This window comes from Physeter macrocephalus, chromosome 1, assembly GCF_002837175.3.
Source record: "Physeter macrocephalus isolate SW-GA chromosome 1, ASM283717v5, whole genome shotgun sequence".
In the NCBI taxonomy this organism is placed as follows: Eukaryota; Metazoa; Chordata; class Mammalia; order Artiodactyla; family Physeteridae; genus Physeter; species Physeter macrocephalus.
This window is the reverse complement of record NC_041214.2, coordinates 119,132,943-119,149,541: the sequence shown is the minus strand read 5'-3', so window position 1 is coordinate 119,149,541 and position 16,599 is coordinate 119,132,943. Positions and strand designations below refer to the sequence as shown.

General features: G+C 35.6%; 1 protein-coding gene across 3 annotated transcripts in view; it reads left to right on the top strand.

Annotated features, from left to right (window-relative positions):
• The window catches only part of EPHA3 (EPH receptor A3), a 362,563-nt gene that overhangs the window by 281,425 nt on the left and 64,539 nt on the right, over positions 1 to 16,599 (top strand). For 2 of the 3 annotated variants that reach the window (XM_055086086.1, XM_024120411.3), the window contains 3 exons: positions 2,571 to 2,733; positions 10,435 to 10,537; positions 11,237 to 11,304. In XM_055086086.1, coding sequence (XP_054942061.1) covers positions 2,571 to 2,733; positions 10,435 to 10,537; positions 11,237 to 11,304 — 334 coding nt within the window. The remainder of the gene's footprint in view (positions 1 to 2,570; positions 2,734 to 10,434; positions 10,538 to 11,236; positions 11,305 to 16,599) is intronic. The other variant, XM_024120412.3, reaches the window with a different exon arrangement.

The window sequence follows — 16,599 nt, the reverse complement described above, 5'->3', positions numbered from 1 at the left end:
TGTGTCCTTCCACACTGAGACCCCTGTTCTACTAACTATTATATAGCGATTCCTTAATCTATTGATGAACTATTCCTGAGTTCATTGCCTTAAGCATCATTTCCTGACCTTCACACTCACATGAATTTCCTTCAATACAGATAGGAACATTGAATTAATAACAAAATGATTGTGTTATTGAACTGAGATGGAAAGCTTTCTTGACTTTGTACAAGGAAATGTAGAAGATGGGAGTGGGTAGATAAGTTTGCCTCACATCATAAAATTGTGATTCAGTAATGCAATTATAAAAAATAGGTACACGATTATTTATAAGTAGAATTTAAGCCATGGTATTTCATCACTCTAAGTACCACTTATTTCTCCCTGGTTATAAATTATGGCTAGGTTTGAAAGCAAGATGTATTCAAATCTTATCATTAGAGCTGGGTGGTTTTATAGCTACTAATATGAACATGACATATTTGTGTATCTGCTGCAGTTTACAAAGTATTTTAAAATGAAATAAAAACAAATTGTGAGTTGATATAGTTTATATTTATAGAATACTTCTGCATACATTATTTTGAGCTGTCTGATAATCTGATGAAAGTGGGCAAATAGGTTCTTTTACAAATAAGAAAACTGAGAGTCGATGGCATTATCTGAATTTCTTACAGACTTACTGCTAATAAACATTCGATCTTTGTTTTGAATTCTGGCAGCCATGACTCCTCATGTAGTATGTTTTCCCCTGTATTGCATACCTTCCTCTACATGAAAATGGATTATTTTAGAGATATGAGAATTAGTGGTATGGTCAGTTGTCCAAAAAAATAAACAATGTATAAACATTCCTTTGCACTATGTAGTTATTCTGTTTATTGAAGTTACTGTATTTCACAAATGTGATCCCATTTTTTTTCATACTGCCCCCTACAGGGAAAAAGGTATGTCTCTTTCACTGAAAGAAAGTGAGACCTTATAAACCTCATTGTGCCAAAATCATAGTATAAATAAGTTACCTCCTAGCTTTCAGTGATCCACTGTGGTACTGTCAAGTACTCACTTGATCATGATCTTCTCTTTTTAAAAGTGTGACAAGTTAGACTGGGCAAATATAAGAATCCATGTTTTATAGATGATACAACAAAATAAGAAGACAATTAATGATGCACCTTGGTTCAGACTGGATAGCAGAGCCAGGGTACACCCAACTTGTAGATCTATGAAGCTGATTCAAAAATACTACTAATCTACCTTCATATCTTTTACAAACATAAAGCATTTTCTGAACTTATTTCAAACTCCACTAACAAAGCACAATATACATCCATATTTTAAAACAATATTAATTAGTGCAGAAAAAAAGACTGAATCTATTATTCTCTAAGCATTTTAAATTTGATGGATATTTATGTGTAATATTATTTTTAATATACTTTATATAAAAATTTTTTATGGCATACATTCATAAATTTTAAAATTATTCCCATATATATATATGATGCTTAGAAATATTTTGAGCATTATGCTAGAATTTAAGCTCTACAAAGTCTAGCTTTCTTGACTGTTTAGTTCATTAATGATGATGAACAGAACCATGTTCTGGGTATATGCTTAATAATTTTTTTTAACACATGAAATAATGATTTCCACAAAATAAATATATTCAGCCCTCTTCATTATTTATATACTAACTCAAATGCTATCTGATACATAACCAGCATTTTTAACTAAAAAGTGTCTATAACGCACTACATTTTTTCTGTAATATTCTATTTAGTTTTGGTTGAGGATATGCATTGTTCTATATCACCCACTCCAGGTCCCACACCAGGTACAGGGATATTCCACCATTACTTGAAATTAGGTGACCCATAAAGTGCTCATATACTAACGTATGTTAAAGGAAAAACACAATTCCTGGAAGTCAATTTTCGTAAACAAGGCTTGACACAAAACGTCTTTACAATTAATGTGCAGTGTGAATCTCCTAATGTACAATGTAAATCCTTTTGGGAAATATTTCTAGACTTTTATCTGAAGATTTTCATCTCTACTAAACCATAGTGACTTAGATTAAACACAGTGCAAATATAGCTGATACTAAGAAAGTTATTAATGTAGAGTTTATACATAAAACCTGGACCTTTTTAAGTTTAATATTTTACAGTTAATGGAAATATTTTCTGAGAATCAGTAGGACATTCCTGTTAAGTTTAATTCAAGGGGGTATTTTCGTCTTTGTAAGTTTATTCTTGGAATTAGACTGAAGCTTTCATTCAGCCTCAGCTTTGAAGAGAACTTATTTTCATCCACATATTCAGTAATTGGTAAAAATGAAAACTAAATTTTCCTGCATTATGTGCAGGGAACAAATTATTTTATCCAAGTTGGGAAATTCTGTAAATATTTTTTGCTTAAAAATGCATCTATTACATTCAGAAAGTTAAATGATCGTCACCTCTTTTATCTGTCCTATGAGCTGTGTTAAAAATTTGAAAGAATTTGTTTTGAATGATTCACCTTTTTACCATTTGACAGCATTCGGAAGATTCGATTTTAACATGATTTTTCTTACCTCAAAGCAGGAACAAGAGACAAGCTATACGATTCTCAAGGCAAGAGGCACAAATGTTACCATCAGTAGCCTCAAGCCTGATACTACGTATGTATTCCAAATCCGAGCCCGGACCGCAGCTGGATTTGGGACCAACAGTCGCAAGTTTGAGTTCGAAACTAGCCCAGACTGTACGTATTTTTTCAATATAGTGTATGGAGGAAAGGGCTGTTGCAAAGGTGTCTGATAATTCATTCTCACTCTAAGTTTTAGCTAAATGTGATACATTGAAAGTATAACCCTTGGGGGACATTTAATTTAACAATTTTGCATAGCATTGGGTCTGTTTACTTGTGTTTGTGTAAGTGTACATCTGTGTGTGTGTGTGTGTGTGTGTGTTTCTCTTTTACAAATCGAACATATTCTAATGCCTGGAATGCTTCTGATCTTCTATTGGCCATAAATTCCTTTGAGGATCATTATTTAATATGGTAACATTTTAACTTCTAGTACCTGTTAATTCAGGTATTTCAGGTTCATTGTATGGTTCAATGAACTACAAAAAAGGAAACGTGATGATCCATGAGGAACTTAATATTGTTTTAATCCTTAACACATTTAATCTTGTATTACTTGGAGGTTAAGGATTTTCTAAACCTGATTCATCACCTCATTCACATTCACAAGTAATTTGGTTGGTCCTGTGTGTCTGACACTAAATTTATCTAAAATTGGCAAATATTTTCCCAGTAACATTCTGATTTTCTTTAAATGCATTCACTTCATATTAGAAAAACCCTCTGCTAAAATATGTTTCAAAAGGGAAAATCATGGCTATGATATTAATATAAAATGAACACAAATTAAAGATTTTATTTAACTTATTAATTAATGAAGAGACTAGTAAGAGAGTAAACTGATTTAAAGAGAAATTTGAAGAACAGATACATACACATACATATTTGTATATGTTTGTGTCTGTTTGTGTGTATAAGTGTGTAGACAATCAGGAATACTTAAACAAATTGGTTAATCTGTCCAAAACTGGTTAATATACTATAAGACAATAAATGTAATGATTGGGGTCATCTTTTTAATGCACATAAAACAGTCATATCTCTAGTGAATATATCATTCTAATTGTAATGAGAAAAATCATATATATAACTATTCATTGTCTACAACTAACTTCATAGCTGCAAAACAGGCCAGGAAGACAATCAAAGATGAACACCCTTTAGAAACAGATTATCCAGGGAGAGTCTGACAATGCCTAGCACTCTACCGAAAGGACACCCAGCAATCTCTTTTGACAGTTCCAATTTGCCATTTCTCCCTGGCATCTATATTTCCTATTTTCTAAATATTTTATTCATGGTATAAAATCACATTGTTATTGGTATGGTAATATTTTATGCCCAAATTTCATCCCTTATAGAAACATTCAAGATTAACAAAAATTATGAAAGTTGTTTAAGTTAATATGATAAAGTAAATATTTTATGGCACACTTTTTGTCAAACAAAAATGCTGTTTACAATAACAAGCTCTACCTTCTACAGGGTATAAGAATCTAGTGTTAGAAATTATTATCTCACAGCTGAAACATGACAATTCTTCTACTCAAAGGAGGGCTGCCATCCTCAAAAACATAAATCTACACAGTTGGCCCTCCAGATCCACAGGTTCCACATCTGTAGATCCAACCAACCTTGGATCAAAAACATACAAAACTATAGCCAATATCCTGTGATAACCCATAATGGAAAAGAATATGAAAGAATTTGAAAAATAATCTATATATGTATAACTGAGTCACTTTGCTGTACAGCAGAAATTAATACATTGTAAATCAAGTATACTTCAATAAAATTTAATGTATATTATATAGATATAATATATACAAAAAAATTCCAGAAAGTTCCAGAAAGCACAGCTTTAGTTTGTGGCAATCCAGCAACTCTTTACATAGCATTAAGTTGTATTAGGTGTTGTAAGTAATCTAGAGATGGTTTAAATTATAGGGCAGGATGTGCTTAGGTTATATGCAAATACTACACCATTTTATGTAAGGGACTTGAGCATCCTCAGATTTTGGTATCTGTAGGGGGTCCTCGAACCATTCCCCCTTGGATATCGAAGGGGATTCAAGTCTCAGATGTGGAGACTGTACTTCAAGACCTCTCCTAATCCTCCTGTGATGGAATTAATATGGAGAAATCACTCTTTGAGGACATTAGAAACAAAATGCTGCAAAATACCATGGAAATCCATGTGAACAAGGTTTAAAACAAATTTAAAATTTTAGATGACACAATAACAAAATATAATTGCAATTTAACATTTGTAATTCTAAATCTTTTTGTAAATTTTAAGTGGCGCAAAGAAAGTTCTTTGTTTTGAAATGATTATAGATTGAATTTTTTCAAACTTTTAAATAGTTATTGGAATTAACAACAAAACCTAGATTTGCTGTAGCAAGAGAGATCACAAATCATAGAAATATAAAAATCAAATGTTTATTATATCATGCGGTAGAAATTAGGCATATTGGGGGGCAAGAGGGGCAGAACACCATTAGATAAATATGTATTATATTGATGCATATTTTGGAACATCAGTCTAACTTCTCTTGTTCTTAATTAGCACTTAACCCTATATGCTAAATAAATTTGCAAAAACAACAACAAATTCTAAAATTTAATGTGATTCCAGATTTACCACAGATATAGTTGTGGTAGTGTTATGCATGATCATCTAATGAGGCTTCAGTGTCTGAGGTGTAAGAAATAACCCATTTAAAAACTTCAGGGTTTTAGGACTTTTGCAAATAAGTTTTATATTTGCTATATTTCCATTGATTGATGGAGCAGATGAAAAAGACCATAGAGAGAAAGGGAACTTTTTAAATATCCCTCCTCTCCTTTTATAAAAATCTTTGAGTTGCACAGTTTGATTTGTTTTAAAAAATCAGTTTACTCTTACTGCTTTACCATAGAATTCTTCCAGACTTTAAATATAAGTAAATATAGGTTTAAAAAGTACCTTTTGTCTTAAGGGGAAAAAAGACAAAAATCAAAACTCTCCGTTTTTATAAATCAAAATGATATATTCATAAAAACTCTAAGGATTTAAGAGTCTTGTTATAGATTGATATTTAAAAGATATTTAAAAAAGGCTCATGTTTGGATTTCTTTAACAGTTTGCTGCTTATTCTAGCTTTTATTATTTTTTAATTATAAAGTTTTATTCATAACACATATAAATGTTTCTTAGTAGAACATAGTGTATTTTTACCTGGAATTTAATTAGTATTTTTTTATCTTGTTTACAGTAACAATATAGAGGAACAGTGGATTATATATTTTCCTAAGTGCTTTAAAGTTTCTTAATATTTATGTGTCAGTGCTTTACATTTATTATCATCATTTTACAGAAGAGGAAACTGAGGCATAGAGAGGTTAAGTAAGATTTCTAAAGTTATACAATTGGTAAATGATCGATCTGATTTTAGAACCCATGTATTTTTGTGACAGTATGTAAAGCATTTTCATAAACATTTCATTTGATCCTGTTCTGTAAGCTATTAAGATACTATGATTTCCTTTTATCCATGGTCTAGGACACAGAGTTTTATATGTTTTTTTCTGAGGCTGCATAGCTAGTAAGTGGAGTCAGTGAGCCTAGAATCTCCAGGTTTTGGAGTACTGATCCAGTGCTGCTATTGCATATTAAAAAAAAAAAAAAAGTCATACTAAAAGTCCCACAGAAAGCATAGAGTGTATATGAGTAAAAGGACTTTCCTAGAACAAAGGTGACATCCACCAAATCAAGAAGTCCCAGACTTTAAGAAACAGTGTGGCATGTTTGGGAAAACAGGCAGTCCATTTGTCTGGAAAGCCTCAGTGGACAGAAACTGAATCCAGAGTGTGTGCTTTGTGCCTGAGAAAGGCAGGCACAATGTAGGAGTTAGAGAAAGAACCCTAGAGGGAGCTGCCATGTATTGGGATGACCTTGACAAGCCACTTCAACTTTCACTGCTTCAGCTTCCCTGTCTGGAAATTGGGAAAGATCATTGTGCATGACTCAATAGGGTTTTTATGTTGATTAAATTAATTGTTGTTTTTAAAGTGCTTAAAATATTACCTGGTATACTAGTATAGTAAGCACTCGGGGTGTGTGTGTGTCTGTGTCTGTGTGTGTGTGTGTGTTTATTATGTGTTTAAATAAATAGTACATAATTTGAACATCCAAGGAATTTCCAGAGCAAAAATATGTGGGATAAAACTGAGATTTGGAAATGGAGGATTCTACTGGATATTACTATTCAAGAAGATTAGCCCAGGGACAATTTAGTCAGCACTCCTAAATGTTTTATACTGCCTTTTTGTTGTTTTTAATGAATGGGTATGCAGCAACTTTAATCTCTTGGACCCTATTTTTAGGGGACATTAAGAAAGCCTGACAAAGGTAGAATGGAATCATAATATAGAGAACTTAATATACCAAGATTAGATATTCATATGTAATTTTGCGGGATATGGAGTAGTTTTGCCAATTCTTTACCGGGAAAATGAAATAATAAAAATATATAACATTTATTAAACCCTTATTGTATGTTTAGCACTGTTCTAAGTGTTTAACTTGTATTAACTCCTTTAATCCTCACAACAATCATATTATTATGTCACACAGCAGATTGGTACAAAGCCAGTCATTCTGGTTCATGAGAACGAGCTCCTCGCCAGTCTGCTTTAGGGAGAGAGAGTGGACAGCATGTGTAGGATGGACAAAAATGGGAAGAGACTAGAACGAGGAGGAGCAGTTTGCTTGTGGGAAAACATATTCAAACTGAATTCCTAAGACATAATAGGTATCAGTTTTTGCCAGTATGCCACATAAAATTATTAGACAACTGTATAACGCACAATTTAATCAATACTATCCATTCAAATGTTTGCCAATTCAGTAACAAAAAATGATCTGATTTGGTTATGTGCTTTTAGATGGTCTCTGGGATTCATAGATACTTAGAGCTAGAGGAAATTGTAGAGAGGTCTGGTTTAATCCTATCTTTGACAAGAAAAGAAATAGAGAATTCTTCTTTTTTCTATCATGTTTCCTCTACCAGTTTCACTGACATTTATTTTACAAACTAGCTAAAATTTTACCAGTGAATTCAGAACTTGCTGCTCTTTATAGGTTGCTACAGTATGCAAAGTGAAAAGCATGAGATAAAGTGATTATTATATGTTCATGGAGCATTATTGAATTACAAGGTTAAGTTATTTTACAAATGATTCACAGATCTATAGCCAGTGGATAGGAATGTATCAGTCCATGTCTTCTTTGAAGGAGATATTAAGGTGGAATTGTGTGAGCTTCAGGGAGTGTGGGGATACAGATACAAGATAAAAGGGGAGGAACAGAAATGGCCAAGCAGAGCCTGAGACTGAGATGTAGGTCAGCCATCTATGAAGACAGAGAGAAGGCAGAGAGTTGAGGAGGAGGAGCCTCAGAGAGCAATGCAGCTCTGAGGGTCTCACCAAACCAACGGGGAGCCTCAGCATGAAGATTGCCCTTACAGGACCCCTGCATTGGGCGAAAGTGGCCTGGCTTCAGTCCCCTTGCCATGTTTTGTCATTGAGGAGAGCGTGGCTGCAGTGGATCCTGAAGGTGCAGCAGCTGCGAGCTGTCTGCCCACTGCAGGCGTGGCAGTAGGGAGATCCTAGCAGGCACTCCCACAACTGCCACGGTGGTGTAAACAAACAATAGTTTTCTGGTGGCAAAGAATAAAGTGCTTGCAACAGTTTATGAGTATACCATCTTGCCACACTCTGAGTTCTTTTTTTCAGATGCTTAGAAAACTTTTTAACAGCCTATCTGCCATGTTTCTTTATTTACATCATTTATTCCCTAAACTGCATTATTTTAGAGAAAAACTTCCAACCTTAGATTTTCATCAGGTTCAAGATGTGATATTGGCTTCTGGAGAGCTGATAGTATAACTAAACCCTCTCTTCTGAGCTTTTCTTTTGATACAGCACTGATTCATTTGTTTAATCAGCATTTACTACAAAAACAATAAATATTGAAGTACGAGTGCATGAGAGGGAATGTTCCAGGAACTGCGTATATTTTAGAAAGTGTAGAGATTAGAATGCTTATGGATTTTGTTAGCAGATGAGCCTGGGGATTTAGGCAGAGAACAGATCCTAAATGGTTTTACGTGCATTTTATCCAGAAAGTGATGGAGAGCCCTGCATGAGAATGACATAATCAAACTCATGGCTTAGAAGGAATACTCTGGCGGCCAGGTAGAAGATAGGAAAGGCCTGCAAGTAGAGATCCGTTGGGAATTTCTTATAGTAATCCAGGAGAGAAGTGAAGACAGAAACTAAAATATTTCAAAGAATTTGGTGATTAATTGGATATAGAAAAATCAGGAGAGGGAGAGGACAAGGTGACTTTATATTTACGGTCTACATCTTTGCTACTCAAAATGTTATGGTCTGGAATCAGCAGCATCACTGGGAGCGGGAGCTCATGGATATGCACAGTCTCGGTCCCCACTCCAGGCTGACTGAATCAGAAACTGCTTTTTCCAAAAGTCCTCAAATGATTAATGTGAACATTAAAGTTAGAGAATCTTTGGTTTAGGCCAAGGGTCAGTAAACATCTTCTGTCAGGGGCTAGAGAATAAATATTTTAGGCTTTGTGTACATACAGTCTCTGTTGCTCCTACCTAACTTGGCTAATTGTAGCATAAAAGCAGCCATAGACAATGCACAAATAAATGAATGTGGCTGTGTTCTGCTGTAATTTTATTTATAGACACAAAAATTCGAATTTTATATAATTTTCATATATCACAGAACCTTCTTTTGACTTTTTGCAACCATTAAAAAATGTAAATTCTTCTGAGCGTCTGAGCTATACAAAAACTGATGGCAGGGCTTCCCTGGTGGCTCAGTGGTTGAGAGTCTGCCTGCTAATGCAGGGGACATGGGTTCGAGCCCTGGTCTGGGAAGATCCCACATGCCGCGGAGCAACTAGGCCCGTGAGCCACAACTACTGAGCCCGCGCGTCTGGAGCCTGTGCTCCGCAACAAGAGAGGCCGCGATAGTGAGAGGCCCGCGCACCGCGATGAAGAGTAGCCCCCGCTTGCCACAACTAGAGAAAGCCCTCACACAGAAACGAAGACCCAACACAGCAAAAATAAATAAATTAATAAACTCCTACCCCCAACGTCTTCTTTAAAAAAAAAAAACAAAAAACTGATGGCAGGCCAGATTTGGCTCCTGGACAATTTTTGCCAATACCTCATGTTGGTGAGTGAATGAGTGATGGGCCATCTACAAAGATAGGAAATACAGGGACAGGAACAATTTGTTGGTAAGATGTGTTGAGATCCATAGGACAGGTATTATACCACCTTTTAAATAAATACAGATACTGGAGACTAAACAAGCTAATAAGAATGCTTTAATAGTTTCATTCTGGGAAATCTTACCTATTCCCTATATTTCTCTGATAATTACTGTTTATTTGGTGAGTTTCTTGCCAATGAGTATAGAGAAAACCAGTCCAGCATATTTTATGCAGTAGATGCCCAAATAGTTTTGATTGATGTCAATGAAAGCAGAGTATTTAATCTTATTAATACTAATTACTAATTAATCTAATTATTAATCAGAAATTTCAAGTAAAATTATACAAAATGTCTATTTTTTACACTCAGTGAAGAATTTTTTACATTGTATCAGACAGCAAGGCATATTTTAGGTAAAAGCAAAATAAATAGGACTTAATTTGTCAACGTTTTCATGTAGATGTTAGTTATGATGTGTTAATGCCTGGTCGTTTCTTGTTTTTTCTCTCCAACCTCACAGCTTTCTCCATTTCCGGGGAAAATAGCCAAGTGGTAATGATTGCCATTTCAGCGGCAGTAGCAATTATTCTCCTCGCAGTTGTCACCTACGTTTTGATTGGGAGGTGAGTTCACAGACTGTCTTATGACTTACTTTCATTCTTGCATTGCTTGCTCCCCTCAATTGCCACTAAAATCTGAAAAGTGTGGTCAGTAAAATATTTTAACAATAAGAATGTCTCCACTTGTATTGTAGATCTTTCTTTTTTTCCTTCCTTTCTTTTGATTCTCCATCTTTAGTTTCGAGTTTCTTTTTTTCATTAAATTCTTGCCCCAGTCTCCAACACCCACCACTTCTCTCTTTTGACCTCACTCTTGGTTTTTGCTTTCTTTTTTTCAATTATCCCTTCTCTCATCAAATACACCCCAGATTTCCCTGACACTTTCTCACCCAGAACACTGGTAACACTGCACAGCACTAATCACTAACAATGGAAACTTTACCCTTCATTTATTCTAACAGCAGTCGTTTTTTAAAAAAAATACTATAAACACTTTCTAGGGCCATTATAAAAACTGAACTGAAGGGGCCTGCACAGTGGGGAAGCCTCTCTCCATATCTCCTCATTAGGCAGCTCTCCAGGGTCCCCAGAGAAAGAGGCTTTCTCTAGAGGATTTAGAAAATATGAAGTCATTAAACTTTCACTAAAGCATTTAATTGTTTGTGCAAAATGCTTTATTTTTTGTGCTTGCACATTCTGAACATAGATAACTGTTTTAAGTATATTTGCTTTCTGTGTTCTCTTCCTTTGATTTACCTCTAGGTTTTGTGGCTATAACAAGTCAAAACATGGTGCGGATGAAAAAAGACTTCATTTTGGGAATGGACATTGTAAGTTTCTAAACTATTTGCTGCCGTTTTGGCTTTACCATTTCAGTTTTAGCAGTTGTTGATTTGTAATTGGATAACTTCCCCCATGACAAAGAGAATTCAAAAGTAGTTGTATGGGAAAACTGAGCAAGTCAAATTTATTTTAAACAGAGAAGGGAATCCACGGCTCTGCATTAAGTAATTTTTACATGGCTGCATTTCAGCATACTTAAGCTAACGTGAAGGGTAACTGGTGGTTTATATTCAAGTAATGCATGTGATGGGGAGTAGATACTATAGTCGGCTCTGCATGGCTGAAAGGCAAAGCATATCTTCAATTTCCTTATTACTAACTATTTGCTAAAATCTAAATAGGAGCCTTTTCCCTTTCCTAACTGCCAAGTAAATATAAACAACCTCTGTTTATGTGAAACGGCTTACTCCACTTTGTCAACCAACCAGGGGAGAGCCTTTAGAATAAACTGTTTATTTTGGAGTTACATGATATCCAACTGGTAGGAAAGCCAGGGCTTTTGCCCCTTATTTTAATACCAATCAATTTAGTCTGTTTTTAATATTTCTCTGAAAGAAATACTCTTCTAAGAAACAAAGTGTTTATATCTAATAAAAAGACTCATTTTGTTTTCTTCTGGTGAAACAAATCATTCCAGGTGTTTTGCTTTTCCAAACTATGGCTGGGTTATTGTGGCAATTACTAATCATCAGCCTTAAAGGGAATAGCATGTTCTCATGGAAATTAGTACAGAGACCATACTCATGCCTATATGCTCTCAAATAATCTCAATGTAACTAATATAGTCTTGTAAGCATTAGTTTCTTTGGCTTTCACTTTTGCTTTCTGAAAACAACTTTCAGTTTAACATACTTCGCATCAGTAATTGGCTTTCTATCTAAAAGTTGTAGCTTTACAGTAAAAACTTGATGACCTGTTGCTACCATGTAGGAGGCATATAGTAGATTGAAAAAAAAATGTTTTCCAAAATGTAAATTGAAGTAGGATGGACAGAATGGCAGAGTTTGAAGAGAGCACTGTTTGTTTTGTCCATCTCATTGAAGTCATTGTAGAATAATTCACAAAAAAGCCCGTGTCACCTTCCTAATATCAATATCTCATTCCAGATTAGTTAGGTTACCAACTCAAAAGTCTTAAAAGAGTGCATGAACAAATCACAGGATATTTATCTAGCTTTTTCTTCACAATCCCACAAAACACTGAGTCACATTCACCATGCATAAATTAGTCAAGTAGTTGCATTCCTGTGGATTAAGTTGTTCTTAGTCTGAGTTGGGCAATTGATGTAAATATTGTCTTTAGGGCAAGACCATATTGATTTGGTTCTTTTTACAGGAATTGTACACCTCATGAACTTGCAGCACTGATAAATTTCTGTGTGCCAATTGTAAGCAGGTTTCTCTATCACTTCAATCTGCTTTAGCTGTTGCTTTTAATGGTAGAGTTTGCTGAAACTTTAATTTTCTTCAAATGCATAATATCCTTATGATAGCCAAACAAAAAAGAAATGTGTTTTATCCTAGCTGCAAGGGCATAAAGTATATGCATGTCATAAACTTTCTGTGTCTTAATGCTACAGCTGGTTTATTTCAGACCATTTATTTCGTATTACTTTGAAAAGCTCTAGCTATGAACTATTCCCTCCAGCCTTGTTACAAATCCTATAATATTGCTTCAAAAGGAAAGAATTGTGTTTCACCTCCTAAGATCCTGTCCCTTTGCCCTCTCTGGCTGGCCCTTTTTACTTTTTTGCTATCCTTAGGGCAACTCATGCTGGTAAAATGGAAATGTAAATTACTGTGTTTGCAAAGAATGAGCTGTAAAGTAGTGCAGCTTAACACGTGTGCATGTGTTTATTATCTGGTTTTCTTGACACAGCCCAGTTACTCTGTGTGTTGCCCTTAATTATTGGTGTGAAGGGATTATGTGCTTGCATCCTGAATCACCTGATTCCTGGAACCTCTGGGGACAGCAGTTAAAAATCAGCAGCCAAAGCTCCCACAGTGAACAGGCCATTTTTCTTGGAGATGTGTGCGTGTGTTTTTACTTGTATTGTTTCCCTAAATGTCATGCAGATAGAAAAGCAATTTACTTAACTTTAATCAATCACAATGAATTGATTGATTTTATTTGGGAATGACTATTTAATTTTTAGATTAGTTAGTAATACATATACTCTCTAGGGCTGACATGAACGGAATGGTAACTCTAAAGCACACTTTCAAGGCTGTTTGAAGCCAGCGCTTATTTAAAATGTTTGAGACATTGTTCCTAACAGCTCATTTTATAATCTTCTTTATCAATTCCTTTTTTTAATTTAAGTATAGTTGATTTACAATATTATATTAGTTTCAGATGTACAACATAGTGATTCAGGATTTTTACAGATTATATGCCGTTAAAAATTATTACAAGATAATAGCTATAATTCCCTGTGCGATAACAATATATCCTGTTGCTTACCTAGTTTATATGAAGTAATTCGTATCTCTTAACCCCATACCCCTATTTTGCCAGTAAGTCTCTCCCAAATTGATTTCCTTAAGTTCAGCAAGGTAAAATATTTGTGATTGTTTACCAGAAAAAAATTTCATTTTCACCTTTTTTTTTTTTTACCTTATTTTTAAAAGTGCTATTTTTTTCCCCTGGAAAGGAATGCTAGATTTTCTTACCTTACTACTTCCTGACTTTATTATGACTAGGGGAAAATCAAAATTGGATGATCACATATTCTAGCCTCCATTTGACGTGTCTTCTTTAAAATGTAACCAAATTGACTAAACAAAAAGATTCTGAGAAGACTTCATTTCCTAATGTCTTTTATTAAATCTATGATTACTTTTACTGTTTTCCTTACCCCAAAGCAAGAAAAGTATGATAGCTTTCTTTAATCTGTTTGCTTGTTTCAACAGTAAAGTGTTTTAGTACTGATAATGTAGAAATAGTTTTAGAGTGATAATAAATTATAGTAGACCACTGTACTAAAGAGTGACTGTTTTTATAGAAAGAAATGATGTTTATAATAAACAGCAGAAGCATGTAAACTGATGCATGAGCTCCAAAGAAATGGGCATTTCTAATCCCAAATTATGTCTCTGGGAAACCTCAATGATATTCATATTTGTGAATAAGCATTCTTAACATGAAGATACTGATAATGGCGATAGTCTCTGTCATTTCCTGGGCACTAACTACAATAACAGGCCCTCAATGCTAGGCACTTGAAGAGCAAGTTTTCCAGAGCTTTCTTTCTTTGATGCCTAGCAGATTCTTTGTGCTGCACTATTCAAAGTGGAAGAACTAGTAAAGTAGAGTTCTTCAAAAGCTACTCCACTCACAGTTTGCCCAAAGAAAGGGCAAAAAAATTACTATTTCCCCATTTTGGTGGATGTTGACTCCCTAGATATGGGTGTCATCTCAAATTATCTACACTCTGCCTCTGGATGGAGAGTGGCCAGTCTTTTGCAGTGTCAGGGTCAACACCAGGCAGAGGCAGGAGGGGCGCTGACCTATCTTCTCTAACATTTTCCATGTGCTCCCTCACCTCCCACTCCCATTTTGCTGTCTCAAAATCATCTGAAGAAGTAGCTAAGGAAAACAGTCTTTACCTCCCATCTTTCATAATCCATTTATTCTTATGCCTATATTTCTTTACTCAAAACCTCTATAGAAGCTCCGCAGGAATATAAATTATTATGTGATGTAACATGGCATTCACAAAGTCATCCTGTAGATCAACAAACTAATCATGTCTTAGCCCAGACTCTGAAATCCTGGACTCATTGGCCAAATATCCATTGTGATGAAGGCTCTCAGGAACAATTGCTGTCATCACAGTCCCTACACCTATTTCATATGAACTATTATACAAAACTGGCTCAAAGAATCTTCAGTAATTCCAGAATGTTTAGCTGCAATTTTGCGAATAAGATTCTTCTATTAAAAAGTGATATCAGGGACTTCCCTGGTGGCGCAGTGGTTAAGAACCTGCCTGCCAAGGCAGGGGACATGGCTTCAAGCCCTGATCTGGGAAGATCCCACATGCTGCGGAGCAGCTAAGCCCATGCGCCACATATACTGAGCCTGCGTGCCCTAGAGCCTGCTCTCTACAACAAGAGAAGCCACCGCAATGAGAAGTCCACACACGGCAACAAAGAGTAGCCCCCACTCCCTGCAACTAGGGAAAGCCCGCATGCAGCAATGAAGACCCAATGCAGCTGAAAATAAATAAATTAATTAAAAGAAAAAGTGATATCAGAAAAAGATAATCTCTGATTTTATTTATTTTAGGATATTAAAAAAACCTTCAATAATATAGTGTGCTAAATGAAAAAATATATACCATTAAGAATCCATGTCCCAACTGGGGATCCTGTTTAAGTCACAGGCGGCTTTCTGGGAGGAGCTGCCCAGAGTTGACGCGTTGGAGGTGCCTGCGACTCTACGAGTTCCACCTACCCATCTCTATCCATTCTATCCAAGTCAGGTTACCTGTGACAGGCCAAGAAAGTTTCATTTAGCCGTGTGGCTGACAGGGTCTTGATGCTCCGGCCGGGTGTCAGGTCTGTGCCTCTGAGGTGGGAGAGCCGAGTTCAGGACATTGGTCCACCAGAGACCTCCTGGCTCCACATAATATCAAACGGCAAAAGCTCTCACAGAGATCTCCATCTCAATGCTAAGACCCAGCTCTACTCAACAACCAGCAAGCTACAGTGCTGGACACTCTATGCCAAACACTAGCAAGACAGGAACACAACCCCACCCATTATCAGAGAGGCTGCCTAAAATCATAATAAGGTCATGGACACCCCAAAACACACCACTGGACATGGTCCTGCTCACCAGAAAGACAATATCCAGCCTCATCCACCAGAACACAGGCACCATTCCCCTCCACCAGGAAGCCTACACAACCCACTGAAACAACCTTAGCCACTGGGGGCAGACACCATAAACAACGGGAACTATGAACCTGCAGGCTGTGAAAAGGAGACCCCAAACACAGTAAGACAAGCAAAATGAGAAGACAGAGAAAAATACAGCAGATGAAGGAGCAAGGTAAAAACCCACCAGACCTAACAAATAAAGAGGAAATAGACAGTCTACTTGAAAAAGAATTTAGAGTAATGTTAGAAAAGATGATCCAAAATCTTGGAAATAGAATGGAGAAAATACAAGAAACGTTTAACAAGGACCTAGAAGAACTAAAGAACAAACAAACAATGATGAACAACACAAAAAATGAAATTAAAAATTCTCTAGAAGGAATCAATAGCAGAATA